This window comes from Schistocerca americana, chromosome 6 (genome assembly GCF_021461395.2).
Source record: "Schistocerca americana isolate TAMUIC-IGC-003095 chromosome 6, iqSchAmer2.1, whole genome shotgun sequence".
Lineage (NCBI taxonomy): Eukaryota > Metazoa > Arthropoda > Insecta > Orthoptera > Acrididae > Schistocerca > Schistocerca americana.
This window is the reverse complement of record NC_060124.1, coordinates 604682438-604699934: the sequence shown is the minus strand read 5'-3', so window position 1 is coordinate 604699934 and position 17497 is coordinate 604682438. Positions and strand designations below refer to the sequence as shown.

Genomic DNA, 17497 nt, shown 5'->3' with positions numbered 1-17497 from the left:
GTTGTTCCGGCCAACATACTCTCCACTTCCCTGGATTATTTAATCTTTGAAGATACAGTACACCTTTATGTATTTTATATGAAGCCCTTATGTTAGTTGCGTCCGGATTGTCAAACTTGACCTTTACCGACTTGAGTGCATCATCATCACTTTGATATCTTCGCATATTCCGACATATTTCCCTAATTTTTTCTCTCCCTTCCGCTTTTTTGAAGTAATTCACCTCAAAAACATCTTCCCTATTCTTTACACTTTCTAGTGTCTCACATCCTTCCGGTAATCTCGACAAAGCATCCGGTACTGCATGTTCTTTCCCTTTAACATACTTGATCTCTATATCAAATTGTTGTAAAAACAGCGCCCATCTGGTCAACCTGTTATGTAACAATCTGCAGTCCTTCAAAAATATTAAAGCTTTGTGGTCTGTATGGACCACAGTCTTATGCCCCCATAAGAAAAGTTGAAATTTCCTAAAACCCCATACTATAGCTAAAGCCTCCTTCTCTGAAACCGTATAGTTTCTTTCGTACTTAGACATGGTTCTACTCGCAAATGCTATTTGTCTATGAGTTTTTTTTCCCATCTATCATTACCTCCTGAAATATGGATACTCCCAATCCATAATCTGAACTATCTGTTGCCATGTGGAATGGTTCACACAGGTCAGGGTGCCATAACTTTATGTTTTTAGCCAAATTGTCTTTTAGCCGGTTGAATGCTGTTTCACATTCCTCAGTCCATATATACACACTGTTCTTCTTAAGTAGGTAGTTCAAATGTGGGCTATTGAACACCTGATCATCCACATACTTACGATAAAAGGAACAAAGTCCTATAAACGACTTTAGTTGTTTTTTATTCTTGGGAGCCGGACAATTTCTTATTGCTTTGACTTTATCGGGATCCTTTCCAATTCCCTCTGGTGTTACTATGTGACCTAAAAACTTTATTTCTTTCTTCACAAACTCGCATTTTTTCAGGTTCAGGGTCATTCCTCCTTTAATTAAAGCTTTGAACACCCTATCGCATAACTCCATGTGCTCTTCCCATGTCCTTGTAGCAATTAACAGATCATCTACATAAACCGTGATTAGCGAACTAAGTTCACTCCCTAAAATTTTGTCTAAAGCCCGAATGAACACTGAAACGGAAGTATTTAGGCCAAATGGTACCACTGTGAAATGGTAGCACTTGCCATTGAATAAAAATGCCGTGTACTTCCTAGACTCCTCACTTAATGGGATTTGCCAGTATCCTGCAGTTAGGTCTAAACTAGTCATGTACTTTACACCATTAAACTTCTGCAATAAATTATCTATGTTCTCTGGACGATCCAACTCCCTCTTCACTACTTTATTCAGAGTACAAGCATCTATCACTATTCGTACACTTCCATCCTTCTTACCTACTATCACCAGTGGGTTATTATATGGGCTAGAACTCCGCTCAATGACCCCACATGAAACCATTTTATCTATTTCATTTTGAACTGCTTCTTTCTTAGACAAGGGTACATTATATGGTGGTTTAAAGAAAGGTTCATGCTCCTCTACCTCCATGCAGTACTCATAATTTATCACTCGTCCCGGTTTGTCTGAAAATACCTCCTGATTTTCTTTCAGAATTTGCCATAGATCCTCCCTTTGGGCATCAGATAGTCCTTCCGTTTTATCCACTACATTTCGAAGGAGTGTCTCCTTATTTCCATCTTCAACTATCTGCCTCACCAGACACCAATCGAATTTTTGACCTATTCCTGAATCATGGTCATCTCTAAATTCTACCCATCTCAGCTGGTTCTCTTCCATTACTCTAGATGATTCAAATGGTATTTCTAATACCGCACTATCAACTTTACAAACTATTATCCCTTTGTCACAATCTATAATTACTTTCTGTTTTATTAACCAGTCAATGCCTAAAATGATCTCGGCACTGAGCTCTGGAACTACTAAAAATGCATTCGAAAATAACTTGTTTTTTATCTTAAATTCCATCATCACTTGATGTTCAACAGGTTTACTACATTTCCCTGTCGCCCCTATCACTTTAACACCTGTTACTGGCATCATGACTACTCCTCGTTGCTCTTTGATCATCTCAAAAAATGCGTGCGAAATAGCACTTATTTGAGCACCCGTATCCAACAATACATATAAATCGTATCCACATATATTAATGGGTAGGATTGTTTGCATCCTATTGTCCTCTTTCATACTTTCTTTATCTTCCCATAATAAATCCTTTTCCACCCCCAAGTCTTGCCATATTATTTTTCCGGTTTTTATACTGACCATTCCATCTGGAGGTTTCTTTCTCCTTTTCATCCTAAATTCTTTCACCACTTTTTCCAATAGTCCTTCGTCTAGGCTCTTTAATGCCATCTCGTTCTCATTCGAATCTGTCATGCCTGAACTCTCGGTTGCAGAATCGGAAACTTCCTCTACTTCTTTTTCTCCCTGGATGCTTTCTGATGATTCTGACGATAATTCCTCCTCCTTAGAAACATGACCTTCTTCGGATTCAAATAATTCTTGTAAATTATAATCCATTTCTCTACTTTCCCTTTGTTGGATAGTACATTCGCCACTCTTACTTTCATTATTTTCCCCTACTAATGGAATTCCAGTCTCACTCACCTCATTTGCTTCAGTACTACAGGGATCACAACACTCTTTCTCTTGATTAGATACACTTTCTCTAATTTCTTTAAAAGAATCTTCATCACAGTCATGTACTCTTGCTGTCACTAGGTACACATCATAATCGGTATGGCTCTCTAACACTGTCATATTCGGGTCCAAATTAATCACTTGAGTGGAAGATCTTTCTAATTGTGCTGGCTGGCTTTTGAGCTGATGTACATATTCTGCATACGAGGTAATTTCTGAATCGGCATGCGTCTCTGCACTATGCCCCTTTTTCTTATCCACCCTTTCCTCTTTAATTACATCTCGATGCGATTCGTCGACTATTCGTACGAACCTTTTACCATAAGTCACATCACTCCTACCTTGCCCCTGCCTCTCTGCACAGTTGCCATCCCTACCGACAAACAACGCCTTCTCTGACTCTTCCTTCATCAATTCGTCACTCTGACCTCGAATTGTACTTATTTCATTCACGTGAGCCTTCACATCCGACCGATATTCTTTTCCTACTTCATTTCCCTTAATAATTCCTCCCTGCTCTCTCTCCTCTGTTTGTATCCCTGCATTATACTTCGCAAAGTTTCGTTTATGTAACTGCTCTTCAGGCGAACGACGCACTATCCTACTATAGTACTGACTACTCCGATCTTCCCTACATTTGGGCCATTTCTTTCTTTCCGCGCGCGTTAGGCCCTTGACCTGCGCGGTATTTAGTTTTCCTGATTTTGATAATGCATCCTGTTTCCCTGATAGTGTCCTCTCCCTCGCTGAGAGTTACCTCCTCGACCTCTTCCTCTCATCATGTTAATTTGCGGTTCATTCCTAACACCTTTTACTATTCCATTCTGATTTCTGAAACCTCGAAACTCTCTAGTTTCACGCCACCTATCTTCATTCTCGATTTTTTCTAAAAATTCATCGAATGTTCGATGAGTGCCTCCTACATAACGCTTTGAATCGTCAGGTAGCTTTTTCCACAACTCCGACACTATCTCCGATTCTGATCTACGATCTTTAAGATACTCCAAACGCTTGAACCATCCTTCACAGTATTCTTTCATGAGCCCACGCCCATGTTCTGGCATTCTGGCGACAACGAATTCTCTCCACAACCTATCCCTCTGTTGTGTGCCCCAGAATTCCTCAAGGAACTTTTCTTTGAAGTCTGTAAACTTCAAATTGTCGATATCCAAATTCAATCCCCAACGTTTAGCATGACCTGCTAAAGCGTCTATTACTAAATTAATTTTTTCTTTATCCGACATGTCTGTTGGTAAGACACGTTCACAATTTTTTATAAAATCCATTGGATGCCATCCACCTTGTTTCTTTTGAGGATCGTATTTTTCCTCCCTACTCAGTATTTCCGATTTTTGCATTACCAATGGGATACCACTACAGTTAAGAAACGTCTGATTCTGAACTTGCTGACTTAACAATTTTATCTCATTACGCAGTGTATTTTCCTGTTCCTGCACAAATGCATCAAAACTCAACATGGTATTGCGCAGTGTTTCAATATCAGCTGCCGTTTCTTTAACAATCTCTTTCTTTACAACTGGTACTATCACCTGTAATTTACTTTCAATTATCGGTTCTAATTTTTCACTAATCAAAGGTTCCACTGATTTCTCTATTTTCTGAATTTCGGTATCAAATCTTTTCTCTATTTCTGTGACTTTTCTCTGAACATTTGTTATTTCAGCCCTAATGCTATTTACTGATTTGTTTACCTCTGTGATACGTTGGCTTTGCGTATTCAAAATATCTAAATTGGCTTTTATTTTACCAGATAGGTTTTCATCCAATTGGGATATATGACTAGCCATTTCTGCTTTCAAACTAGCATTCCCTTCTCGAATTTGCGCCATCATACTATTTAACAAACTTGTTAATTCCATATCCTCTCCCTTGTGACTTGCATCCACAGATACATTGGGTTCACTTTTCACTACCTTTGGTTTCACTTCCCGTTCCTCCTGTTTTGTGGGTGTGGATTCATCTATAGGATTTTCCAACCCTACAACAGTATCTATGGTCCCTAATTCTGGGTCTGACCTTGTAATGTTTTCGTCTTGCTTGTTACTATTCGACTCCATCTTATGCTGCTGTATTTCGTGCCTAATTGAAATGTTGATTAAACCAAGTATTACTTGTTTAACTCCTACTATTGGACTTCCTTTTGCTGCTTTGCAGGTTGTCGTCTTGAACTTACCAATTGTGGTATATTTGTCTACAACAGAATTTAAAATTTAAAATTTTCTTGAAACTACAAGTTTATATAAAACACTTTTATTGCAGCCATTATTCTACAAACTTGGTAAGTCCTGTCACGGTCGCCACATGCGACCAAACCGCCGAATCTTTCCATCAGTAAATGGGGTATGTTCTGAAGTGACTCCGTTGTTTTAACCCCTCCACTGACAGAATGACCCGCTTCCTACTTCCGTATGTATAAAGCCAATACGGACTTGTAGCTGTCACGCCTTTGCGCTTACTGCTACGTATTTTAACCGTAAATAGCTCAGCCCTAATGGTAAGAGTTAGTAGTGAATTCACGTTATTAATCTTTGAAGACAGCACAGCTGCCACAAGCTCAGCTCACTTTTACTCCACTCCTACCCTCGCCATTACACCACATTAACTAGGTGCTACATGGACCTTGCTAAATTCACTTGCGTATACATTTTTGACCGTTACTCGCCAGTATTTACCTATTGGATTAGTACACTCCTAACCGGACTATTTCTCAAAGAGCTGTGATGATTGAACGGGTTCGATCCACGGCCTACAGTGCCCTACAGTTCACACGGTAACACTGCCTACCTGACCCACTTAACTTGGTAGTGAGCTGATGTATCCAATCACCACTGCTAGCAGCAGTGGGTAATCCTATCAGCACGACGAGAGCAGCAGACTTACCGTCGAATCCTCCTGAAAATACTTATAACTACGGTCGCCAGCTCTGAAGGAGCAAAAGAATAAATCAGTTTTTTGGCTCGTTTCAAAGTGAAACGGCTTAAGTTGAATTTAAACTTAATTCTGAATATTACTATTTCTGATCATTCTAGGTGATTCTACAAAGCAAATACTCTCTCAATTTCTGTGAGTTGGCTTGGTAATTACCACCAAGACAACTTATGCAACTTAGGTTAACAAAATTCTATCCTTCAACTTATTTAATGATTTTGGAATATTACTCTTTGGACAATTGCTATAGAATTAGTTAAGTGACTTTACTTGAAAGGTTACTCAGAAAAATTTAAGTAACTATAAATAGGCGACTCATTCTGGTGTGACTATTGCTCTTTTCAACATTTTTAAACGCTAAAGTATTCTACAACCAAAAGAATTGTAAATGAAAGAGGCGATGGTGGCCTCAGTCTGATTTCACTACACTATGTTTCAGGTTACTACACTTTACAATGAACAACATGCCTCGTAATTTTACTCATTACTATATTCTGTCTTCTGCACTTGCACAAAAGAAAACTGGTATTCTCCTTTTACATGTATACAAAGTTCGACTTAACAATTGCAAGCAGTCTTGCCTTGGGTAGACGTGTCGGTGCTGGTGGTGAGATGCAGGTGGCTAACGCAGCTCTTCCTCTTCACGCCTCGTGCCCTTAATGGCGGCTGGAACTACGAGCTGCAGCACTCGTATAAGCTACTGCACGTCCGCCATGAAATCTGGGCGCAGGAACTCTTACAATCAGCCCCAGTGGCATAGAGACGGCTTCGACAAACATTCGTCGCGTTCTACTCCACAAACGGCGACGATATTCGCCTCTTCGCGGTTGCACAATCACTTTTGCGTGAGCACAGTTACGCACGTCCGTTCACGTCAAGCCTCCCCAGGCCATTTCCTTGTTCAGTCCCTGTGTCTCCAGCTACCTCTAGCTACGCTCGTATCACCAAGAGTGGGGGCGTTCCCCTACCACCTTTTCACCGAAATCATTTAGTATTTAAGAATATTTATATTTATTACCCTGGAGTTCATACCAGTCATAATAATTTACTACTAGCGCCTTATAACATTAAATCATACAGTAATAGCTTATAATTACCAAGAAAAAGAATACATTTGACTCCGATAGCTTAGCGCATTGTCTGAGACAGCGCTAATTCCCAGTTTCGCCAATAGATGGCATCAGGGTGCACTCCCTGGCAGTCTCACACCAGCGCGCCCGTTTCCGACGCGCGGGCTCCAAATTACTGTCAGCCCACCACCATTTCAGTTCCGTTACACGTTCATACGTGGTTTCAGGACACTATACCACCAGTGCCCTTTATCAGTTCGAGGCGAGTTCGCTTCACATCGATGAAAACTACATAGTTCTACAAAACCGCCCAGGAATAACACAAGAATACTCGAGCAGTGCCGGTCAGGGTGGCCGAGCGGTTCTAGGCGCCACAATCTGGAACCGCGCAACCACTACGGTCGCAGGTTCGAATCCTGCCTCGGGCATGGATGTGTGTGATGTCCTTAGGTTAGTTAGGTTTAAGTAGTTCTAAGATATAGCCCCTCACCCCTCCCCCCTCCCCCCAAGAACCATGGACCTTGCGGTTGGTGGGGAGGCTTGCGTGCCTCAGCGATACAGATAGCTGTACCGTAGTTGCAACCACAACGGAGGGGTATCTGTTGAGAGGCCAGACAAACGTATGGTTCCTGAAGAGGGGCAGCAGCCTTTTCAGTAGTTGCAGGGGCAACAGACTGGATGATTGACTGATCTGGCCTTGTAACAATAACCAAAACGGCCTTGCCGTGCTGGTACTGCGAACGGCTGAAAGCAAGCGGAAACTACAGTCGTAATTTTTCCCGAGGGCATGCAGCTTTACTGTATGGATAAATGATGGTGGCGTCCTCTTGGGTAAAATATTCCGGAGACAAAATGGTCCCCCATTCGGATCTCCAGGCGAGTAGTACTCAGGAGGACGTCGTTATCAGGAGAAAAAAAACTGGCGTTCTACGTATTGGAGCGTGGAATGTCAGATCATTTAATCGGGCAGGTAGATTAGAAAATTTAAAAAGGGAAATGGGTAGGTTAAAGTTGGATATAGTGGGAATTAGTGAAGTTCGGTGGCAGCAGGAACAAGACTTTTGGTCAGGTAAATACAGGGTTATAAATACAAAATCAAATAGTGGTAATGCAGGAGTCGGTTTAATAATGAATAAAAAAAATAGAAGTGCGGGTAAGCTACTACAAACAGCATATTGAAAGCCTTTTGTGGCCAAGATAGACACGAAGCCTACGCCTACTACAGTAGCACAAGTTTATATGCCAACTAGCTCTGCAGATGACGAAGAAATTGAAGAAATGTATGAGGAAATAAAAGAAATTATTCAGATAGTGAAGGGAGACGAAAATTTAATAGTCATGGGTGACTGGAATTCGGCAGTAGGAAAAGGGACACAAGGAAACGTTGTAGGTGAATATGGATTGGGGGTAAGAAATGAAAGAGGAAGCCGCCTGGTAGAATTTTGCACAGAGCACAACTTAATCATAGCTAACACTTGGTTCAAGAATCATAAAAGAAGGTTGTATACATGGAAGAAGCCTGGAGATACTGACAGGTTTCAGATAGATTATATAATGGTAAGACAGAGATTTAGGAACCAGATTTTAAATTGTAAGACATATTCAGGGGCAGATGTGGACTCTGACCACAATCTATTGGTTATGAACTGTAGATTAAAACTGAAGAAACTGAAAAACGGTGGGAATTTAAGGAGATGGGACCTGGATAAACTGACAGAACGAGAGGCTGTACAGAGTTTCAGGGAGAGCATAAGGGAACAATAGACAGCAACGGGGGAAACAAATACAGTAGAAGAAGAATGGGTAGCTTTGAGAGATGAAGTAGTGAAGGCAGCAGGGAATCAAGTAGGTAAAAAGACGAGGATTAGTAGAAATCCTTGGGTAACAGTAGAAATATTGAATTTAATTGATGAAAGGAGAAAATATAAAAATGCAGTAAATGAAGAAGGCAAAAAGTAATACAAAGGCCTGAAAAATGAGATGGACAGGATGTGCAAAATGGCTAATCAGGCATGGCTAGAGGACAAATGTAAGGATGTAGAGGCATATCTCACTAGGGGTAAGATAGATACTGCCTACAAGGAAAATTAGACCTTTGGAGAAAGGACAACCACTTGTATGAATATCAAGAGCCCAGTTCTAAGCAAAGAAGGGAAAGCAGAAAGGTGGAAGGAGTATATACAGGATCTATACAAGGGCGATGTACTTGAGGACAATATTATGGAAATGGAAGAAATGTAGATAAAGATGAAATGGGAGATATGATACTGCGTGAAGAGTTTGACAGAGCACTGAAAGACCTGAGTCGAAACAAGGCCCCGGGAGTAGACAATATTCCATTAGAACTACTGACGGCCTTGGGAGAGCCAGTCCTGACAAAACTCTACCATCTGGTGAGCAAGATGTATGAGACAGGCTAAATACCCTCAGACTTCAAGAAGAATATAATAATTCCAATCCCAAAGAAAGCAGGTGGTGATAGATCTGAAAATTACCGAACTATCAGTTTAATAAGTCATGGATGTAAAATACTAACGCGAATTCTTTACAGACGAATGGAAAAACTGGTAGAAGCCGACCTCGGGGAAGGTCAGTATGGATTCCGTAGAAATATTGGAACACGTGAGGCAATACTGATCCTACGACTTATCTTAGAAGCTAGATTAAGGAAAGACAAACCTACGTTTCTAGCATTTGTAGACTTTGAGAAAGCTTTTGACAATGTTGACTGGAATACTCTATTTCAAATTCTGAAGGTGGCAGGGGTAAAATACAGGGAACGAAGGGCTATTTACAATTTGTACAGAAACCAGATGGCAGTTATAAGAGTCGAGGGACATGAATGGAAAGCAGTGGTTGGGAAGGGAGTGAGACAGGGTTGTAGCCTCTCCCCAACGTTATCCAATCTGTATAGTGAGCAAGCAGTGAAGGAAACAAAAGAAAAATTGGGAGTAGGTATTAAAATCCATGGTGAAGAACTAAAAACTTTAAGGTTCGCGGATGACATTGTAATTCTGTCAGAGACAGCAAAGGACGTGGAAGAGCAGTTGAACGGAATGGATAGTGTCTTGAAAGGAGGATATAAAGGAGTTTTGCTATTTGGGGAGCAAAATAACTGATGATGGTCGAAGTAGAGAGGATATAAAATGTAGACTCGCAATGGCAAGGAAAGCGTTTCTGAAGAAGAGAAATTTGTTAACATCGAGTATAGATTTAAGTGTCAGGAAAACGTTTCTGAAAGTATTTGTATGGAGTGTAGACAAGTATGGAAGTGAAACATGGACGATAACTAGTTTGGACAAGAAGAGAATAGAAGCTTTCGAAATGTGGTGTTACAGAAGAATGCTGAAGATTAGATGGGTACATCACGAACTAATGAGGAGGTATTGAATAGGATTGGGGAGAAGAGACGTTTGTGGCACAACTTGACTAGAAGAAGGGATCGGTTGGTAGGACATGTTCTGAGGCATCAAGGGATCACCAATTTAGTATTGGAGGGCAGCGTGGAGGGTAAAAATCGTAGAGGGAGACCAAGAGATGAATACACTAAACAGATATAGAAGGATGTAGGTTGCAGTAGGTACTGGGAGATGAAGAAGCTTGCACATGATAGAGTAGCATGGAGAGCTGCATCAAACCAGTCTCTGGACAGAAGACCACAGCAACAACAATAACAAGTTATAGGGGACTGATGACCTCAGCAGTTAAGTCCCATAGTGCTCAGAGCCGTTTGAACCATTTTTTTGAGCGTCTGTGGTGGAGTCGGTGTAAGTACCTCGTCCGCCCTAGTCGCCCGTTCGTTTCCTTTGCTGAGCGTCTTTTTAATTAGACTCAATGCCGGTTCCCATGCCCTGCTGAGGTTGTAGTGGAAATCTCGGTTGATGAGTCCGTCCCTGGTACGAATTTCGATAGCGTCTGTAACGACGCTGTCCCAGTATTTAGATGTCTGTGCCAAGACCCTGGTATATTGGTAGTCCATTTCGTGGTTTCCGGACAAACAGTGCTCTGCGATCGCCGACTTGTTGGGGTATCCCAGTCGAATGTACCTCTGATGTTCTCGGCAACAATCTTCGATGGGGCGCATTGTCTGTCCAATATGAGTCTTCCCACATTGACACGGAATCTGGTATATGCGGGCATTCCGGAAACCGAGATCGTCTTTGACACTTCCAGATAATGCTCGTGTTTTATTTGGTGGGCAAAAGACAGTTCCTACTCGGTGCTTCCTCAATATCCGTCTTATTTTCCCCGATAGTGCGCCAGTGTACAGTATACAGGCAGCGGCTATCTCTTTCTCCGTGACTTCGTCCGTCTCCACACCCTGTACTGTAGAGCGGGGCGGAGAGCGCGTCTGATCTGCCATTCCGAGTATCCGTTTTTCCGGAATACAGTTTTGAGGTGTTCCAGCTCATGAGGCAGACTCTGTGCGTCAGAGATGGTGTGCGCCCTGTGCACCAGTGTTTTTAGCACCCCATTGCTCTGCGCAGGGTGGTGGCAGCTATCTGCATGGAAATACAGGTCGGTGTGCGTTTTTTCCTGTATACCCCGTGGCCCAGGGTGCCATCCGCTCTTCTTTTGACCATGACCTCCAGGAATGGTAATCTTCCTTCTGCTTCAGTCTCCATAGTGAATTTGGTGTTCCGGTGTACGGAGTGTGAAGAAGTGTAGGAGTTTGTCCCTTCCATGGAGCCAGATCACGAACGCGACATCCACATAACGTAGGTAACAAGTAGTGTTCCATTTGGATGACGCCAGAGCTTCCTCCTCGAAGTATTCCAATACAGATTCGCGACCACAGGCGAGAGTGGGCTCCCCGTTGCGACTTCTTCTGTTTGTTCATAGTGTTCTCTATTAAAGAGGAAGTACGTGGAGGTCAGAACGTGCTTGAAAAGGTCGGTCGTCTTCTCGTCAAATTTCTGTGCAATAAGCTGAACTGACTCTCGAAGAGGCACCCTGGTGAATAATGAAACAACGTCAAAACTCACCAGGATGTCTGAGTCTTTCAGCTAGAAGTTGTCGAGATGTTTTACGAAATCCACAGAATTACGAACGTGATGAGGGCATTTACCCACATAAGGGCTCAGTAATCCTGCCAGGTATTTGGTCAGTAAATATGTAGGTGCCCGAATGTTCCTGACAATTGGGCGTAACCATCTTTCTGGACTTTAGGGAGTTCAAAAAGTCTTGGCAGTACAGGTCCTTGAGGTGATAATTTCTTAGCGACACCCTCTGCTAAATCTGCGTCCTTGAGAAGAGCTCTAGCCTTCTTTTCCACCTTCTTTGTGGTGTCAACTTTGATCTTCCTGTAACATTCGTTATTTAGCAGGCTCTGCATCTTCTCAATGTAGTCCTTATCGCCGAAATATTGTGCCCGATGGACACTATGGACCGGCAGTACACCCGTGGACTGTTCGAGCAAGAAATACGCCGGGAGAAACTGAAGAATCACAACACAAGAATACATTGAAAAGCATTTAAAAATACAATATTCACCAAAAGAAGGCCATGACTAACAATGACACTAACAACAGATAAAAACAATGCTGATAAAGCAGCGTGACAGATGCATTCAAAACGGTACCATAGTGCTGCAGCTGGCTTAAGATATAATAATAACTGGTGACTCAGCTGCTCCGTAACACGGTGATTTCTCCCTCCCAGCATTTTGCGGGAAAAGCCGGACGATATGCAAAACCTTTAAACAGGTGCTGTACTTGCCTTAGTGTTACTTAAAATAGTGGACAGGTGCCATTGAAAGAACAGCCCAGGCCTTAGATTGGGAAATAAAATATTGTCAGTTGAAATATGATGCTTCTGCACGTCCGTTCCGCGCATTCCATAAACTGGTGGAGCCTCCCGCTGTAGGGTAAAACCTTGTTTCAGTGGACACTGACACATTCTTAACAGTGTAAAGTGTATTTCTTCTGTTCGTCGTGGCTAGAAGTAAGCAAGCAGCGGTCGCACTATATACACTATATGATCAAAAGTGTCCTGACACCCCCGAAAACATACGTTTTCCATTTTAGGTGCATTGTGCTGCCACCTGCTGCCAGGTACTCCATATCAGCGACATCAGTAGTCATGAGACATCGTGAGAGAGCAAAATGGGGTGCTCTGCGGAACTCACGGACTTCGAACTTGGTCAGGTGATTGGGTGTCACTTGTGTCATACGTCCTATACATCCCAAGGTCCACTGTTTCCGATGTGATAGTGAAGTGGAAACGTGAAAGGACATGTACAGCACAAAAGCGTACAGGCCGACCTCGTCTCTTGATTGACAGAGACCGCTGACAGTTGAAGAGGGTGGTAATGTGTAATAGGCGGACATCTATCCAGACCATCACACTGGAATTCCAAACTGCATCAGGATCCACTGCAAGTAGTATGACAGTTAGGCGAGAGGTGAGAAAATTTGGATTTCATGGTCGAGCGGCAGCGCATACGCCACACACCAAGCCTCGCTTGGTGTAAGAAGCATAAACGTTGGGCGATTGATCAGTGGAAAAACGTTGTGTGGAGTGACGAATCATGGTACACAATGTGGTGGTCCGATGGCAGGGTGTGGGTATGGTGAATGCTCGGTGAACGTCATCTGCCCGCGTGTGTACAGGCAATAGTAAAATTCGATGGCGGTTGTGTTATGGTGTGGTAGTGCTTTTCATGGAGGGAGCTTGTACCCCTTGTTGCTTTGCGTGGCACTATGACAGCACAGGCACACATCACAGCACAGGTTTTAAGCACCTTCTTGCTTCCCACTGTTGATGAGCAATTCCGGGATGGCGATTGCACCTTTCAACAAGATCGAGTACCTGTTCATTATGTACGGCCTGTGGCGGAGTGGTTACACGACAATAACGTCCCAGCAATGGAGTGGCCTGCACAGAGTCCTGACCTGAATCCTATAGGACACCTTTGGGATGTTTTGGAACGCCATCTTCGTACCAGGCCTCAACGACCGACATCGATACCTCTCCTCAGTGCAGCTTTCCGTGAAGAATGAGCTGCCATTCCCCAATGACTGAACGTATACCTGCGAGAGTGGAAACTGTCATCAAGGCCAAGGGTGGGCCAACACCATATTGAAGCCAGCGTTACCGATGGGGTAGCTTCTTGCATCCCTTCTTTATTTCGGCTGTTTCAGGAGGTTCGTTTCCCGAAATAATCACATGGCCTGGTACCCAGTAGGAAGTGGAGCACCGTGGATTTCTCCGTCTGCTGGGTGATTCCGTCCGACGGCTGTAAGGACAGGGAGTACGACAAGAATTTCTTGAGCAAGTCAGGTAAGTGTAGTGGGACTCACCACGTTTATGTCAATCTGCAGCTCCCACTGGGCGTCGTTCAGTATGCCAGCGTTGTTGATGACGATGTCCAGACGGCCGAACTCATCGTACGCCTTCGCGAACGCCTCTGGAAAACACCAGCCAACCATGAGATAACCAATTGTCTGCACAGAAAACGCGAGAATTAGGCACAAAGAAAAGTTCAATCATACCCTTACACATCTCGCTTGTCAGTGGAAATGAAAGTTGCCCGTGATGATCCGCCGGATAATAATACGAGGGTTGCCCAGAGAGAAATGCACCACATTTTTTTCCTTCAACAATTGTTTATGGAACATAATGAGAATTACACACTCGAAAGAATGGTGTTTTATCTACACACCCGATTTTTCCATGTAATCTCGATGGCCGTCCTACGGCCTTCCTCCAGCTCGAAACAAGAGCGTGTATGCCCCGTCGGTACCAATCCTTGTCCTGGTGGCGGAGCCAGTGCTTCACTGTGTGAATCACCTCCTCATCCTCCTCAAAACGCCTTCCACGAATGGCGTCCTTTAAAGGCCCAAACAACTGGAAGGCCGAGGGGGCTAGGTCAGGGCAGCAGGGTGGACGGGGTAGTAACGCTGTCCAGCCCTGTTTTGCGATGTGTTCAGCAGTCCTCAGACTCGTGTGGGGCCGAGCGTTATCGTGTTGCAGCAAACGTCTCCTTGGTTGATGTGGAACCAAAGTTGCCAGAACCGCGTCTTGAGTTTTGTTAATGTGTTGTTATACTTCCGAATTAATGGTAGCGCCTCTTGGCATCACATCGATGAGAATCACACCTTCAAAGTCCCCAGAACACGGTGATCATGACCTTACCGGCGGAAGCAGTTCCTTTGATTTTTTTCTTCTGTGTGGAGTGGGAATGGCGCCATTCCATCGGTTGTTGTCTTGTTTCGGGCTCAAAATGGTGAACCCAGGTTTCATCACCCTACATAATCCATAACAAGAAGGCCACCCCTCAGCTCCAAAACTTTGCAACAAATAAAGACAAATGTTTTTTCTGTGCGATTTGTGGTCCACTGTTAGACACTGTGGGACCCATCTTGCACACACTTTTGAATATCCAAGAGTGTGGATAATTGCGTCCACACTTCCTTTGCTGACTGACAGATGCAGCGCCAACTGCCGAGTGGTAATGCTTCTGTCCTCGCTGCAACATGTCAGGTGTGACAGCCGCGGACGGTCTCCCCGACCGCTGCGAATAGTGGAGCTCCGCCCAACCGCCTTCTGACGACGTCACCCTCCGTGCACAGCGACTAGCCGTACTTCTGTCGACAGCAGATGCTCCACAGTCCTTGCACAAGCGTTTGTGAATATTCCCCACAGTTTCTTTCTCTGCAACGAGAAATTCAATGACAGCACGTTGATTGTAGCGTACACCTCCTACAAACGTCATTTTGAAATTGTTCTGCAGCTACGCTATCTGTCGGAGGGGACGGAAACTTGGCGCGCTCACTCAGGAAACTTCAAATAATACATACGGAACGGTTGCATTCGTAGCATCGTTTTCGTTTGAGAAAAAAAAGCGATGCATTACTTTCTGGGCAACCCTCGTATTAGTATATGCTGGATTATGCCAGATTACCTGAAGCTTGTATTCTCAACTTCCTTATAGGAGTCCAGCTATAGCGTAACATTCCTTAATTGCCAGAATGAGATTTTCACTCTGCAGCGGAGTGTGCGCTGATATGAAACTTCCTGGCAGATTAAAACTGTGTGCCCGACCGAGACTCGAACTCGGGACCTTTGCCTTTCGCGGGCAAGTGCTCTACCATCTGAGCTACCGAAGCACGACTCACGTCCGGTACTCACAGCTTCACTTCTGCCAGTATCTCGCCTCCTACCTTCCAAACTTAACAGAAGCTCTCCTGCGAACCTTGCAGAACTAGCACTCCTGAAAGAAAGGATATAGCGGAGACATGGCTTAGCCACAGCCTGGGGATTGTTTCCAGAATGAGATTTTCACTCTGCAGCGGAGTGTGCGCTGATATGAAACTTCCTGGCAGATTAAAACTGTGTGCCCGACCGAGACTCGAACTCGGGACCTTTGCCTTTCGCGGGCAAGTGCTCTACCATCTGAGCTACCGAAGCACGACTCACGTCCGGTACTCACAGCTTCACTTCTGCCAGTATCTCGCCTCCTACCTTCCAAACTTAACAGAAGCTCTCCTGCGAACCTTGCAGAACTAGCACTCCTGAAAGAAAGGATATAGCGGAGACATGGCTTAGCCACAGCCTGGGGATTGTTTCCAGAATGAGATTTTCACTCTGCAGCGGAGTGTGCGCTGATATGAAACTTCCTGGCAGATTAAAACTGTGTGCCCGACCGAGACTCGAACTCGGGACCTTTGCCTTTCGCGGGCAAGTGCTCTACCATCTGAGCTACCGAAGCACGACTCACGTCCGGTACTCACAGCTTCACTTCTGCCAGTATCTCGCCTCCTACCTTCCAAACTTAACAGAAGCTCTCCTGCGAACCTTGCAGAACTAGCACTCCTGAAAGAAAGGATATAGCGGAGACATGGCTTAGCCACAGCCTGGGGATTGTTTCCAGAATGAGATTTTCACTCTGCAGCGGAGTGTGCGCTGATATGAAACTTCCTGGCAGATTAAAACTGTGTGCCCGACCGAGACTCGAACTCGGGACCTTTGCCTTTCGCGGGCAAGTGCTCTACCATCTGAGCTACCGAAGCACGACTCACGTCCGGTACTCACAGCTTCACTTCTGCCAGTATCTCGCCTCCTACCTTCCAAACTTAACAGAAGCTCTCCTGCGAACCGTGCAGAACTAGCACTCCTGAAAGAAAGGATATAGCGGAGACATGGCTTAGCCACAGCCTGGGGATTGTTTCCAGAATGAGATTTTCACTCTGCAGCGGAGTGTGCGCTGATATGAAACTTCCTGGCAGATTAAAACTGTGTGCCCGACCGAGACTCGAACTCGGGACCTTTGCCTTTCGCGGGCAAGTGCTCTACCATCTGAGCTACCGAAGCACGACTCACGTCCGATACTCACAGCTTCACTTCTGCCAGTATCTCGCCTCCTACCTTCCAAACTTAACAGAAGCTCTCCTGCGAACCTTGCAGAACTAGCACTCCTGAAAGAAAGGATATAGCGGAGACATGGCTTAGCCACAGCCTGGGGATTGTTTCCAGAATGAGATTTTCACTCTGCAGCGGAGTGTGCGCTGATATGAAACTTCCTGGCAGATTAAAACTGTGTGCCCGACCGAGACTCGAACTCGGGACCTTTGCCTTTCGCGGGCAAGTGCTCTACCATCTGAGCTACCGAAGCACGACTCACGTCCGGTACTCACAGCTTCACTTCTGCCAGTATCTCGCCTCCTACCTTCCAAACTTAACAGAAGCTCTCCTGCGAACCTTGCAGAACTAGCACTCCTGAAAGAAAGGATATAGCGGAGACATGGCTTAGCCACAGCCTGGGGATTGTTTCCAGAATGAGATTTTCACTCTGCAGCGGAGTGT

General features: G+C 44.3%; 1 protein-coding gene across 1 annotated transcript in view; it reads right to left on the bottom strand.

Annotated features, from left to right (window-relative positions):
- LOC124620340 (15-hydroxyprostaglandin dehydrogenase [NAD(+)]-like) overlaps window positions 1–17497 on the bottom strand; it is a 185887-nt gene that overhangs the window by 95670 nt on the left and 72720 nt on the right. The window contains exon 4 of the mRNA XM_047147014.1: window positions 13993–14099. Within this exon, the coding sequence (XP_047002970.1) occupies window positions 13993–14099 (107 nt within the window). The remainder of the gene's footprint in view (window positions 1–13992; window positions 14100–17497) is intronic.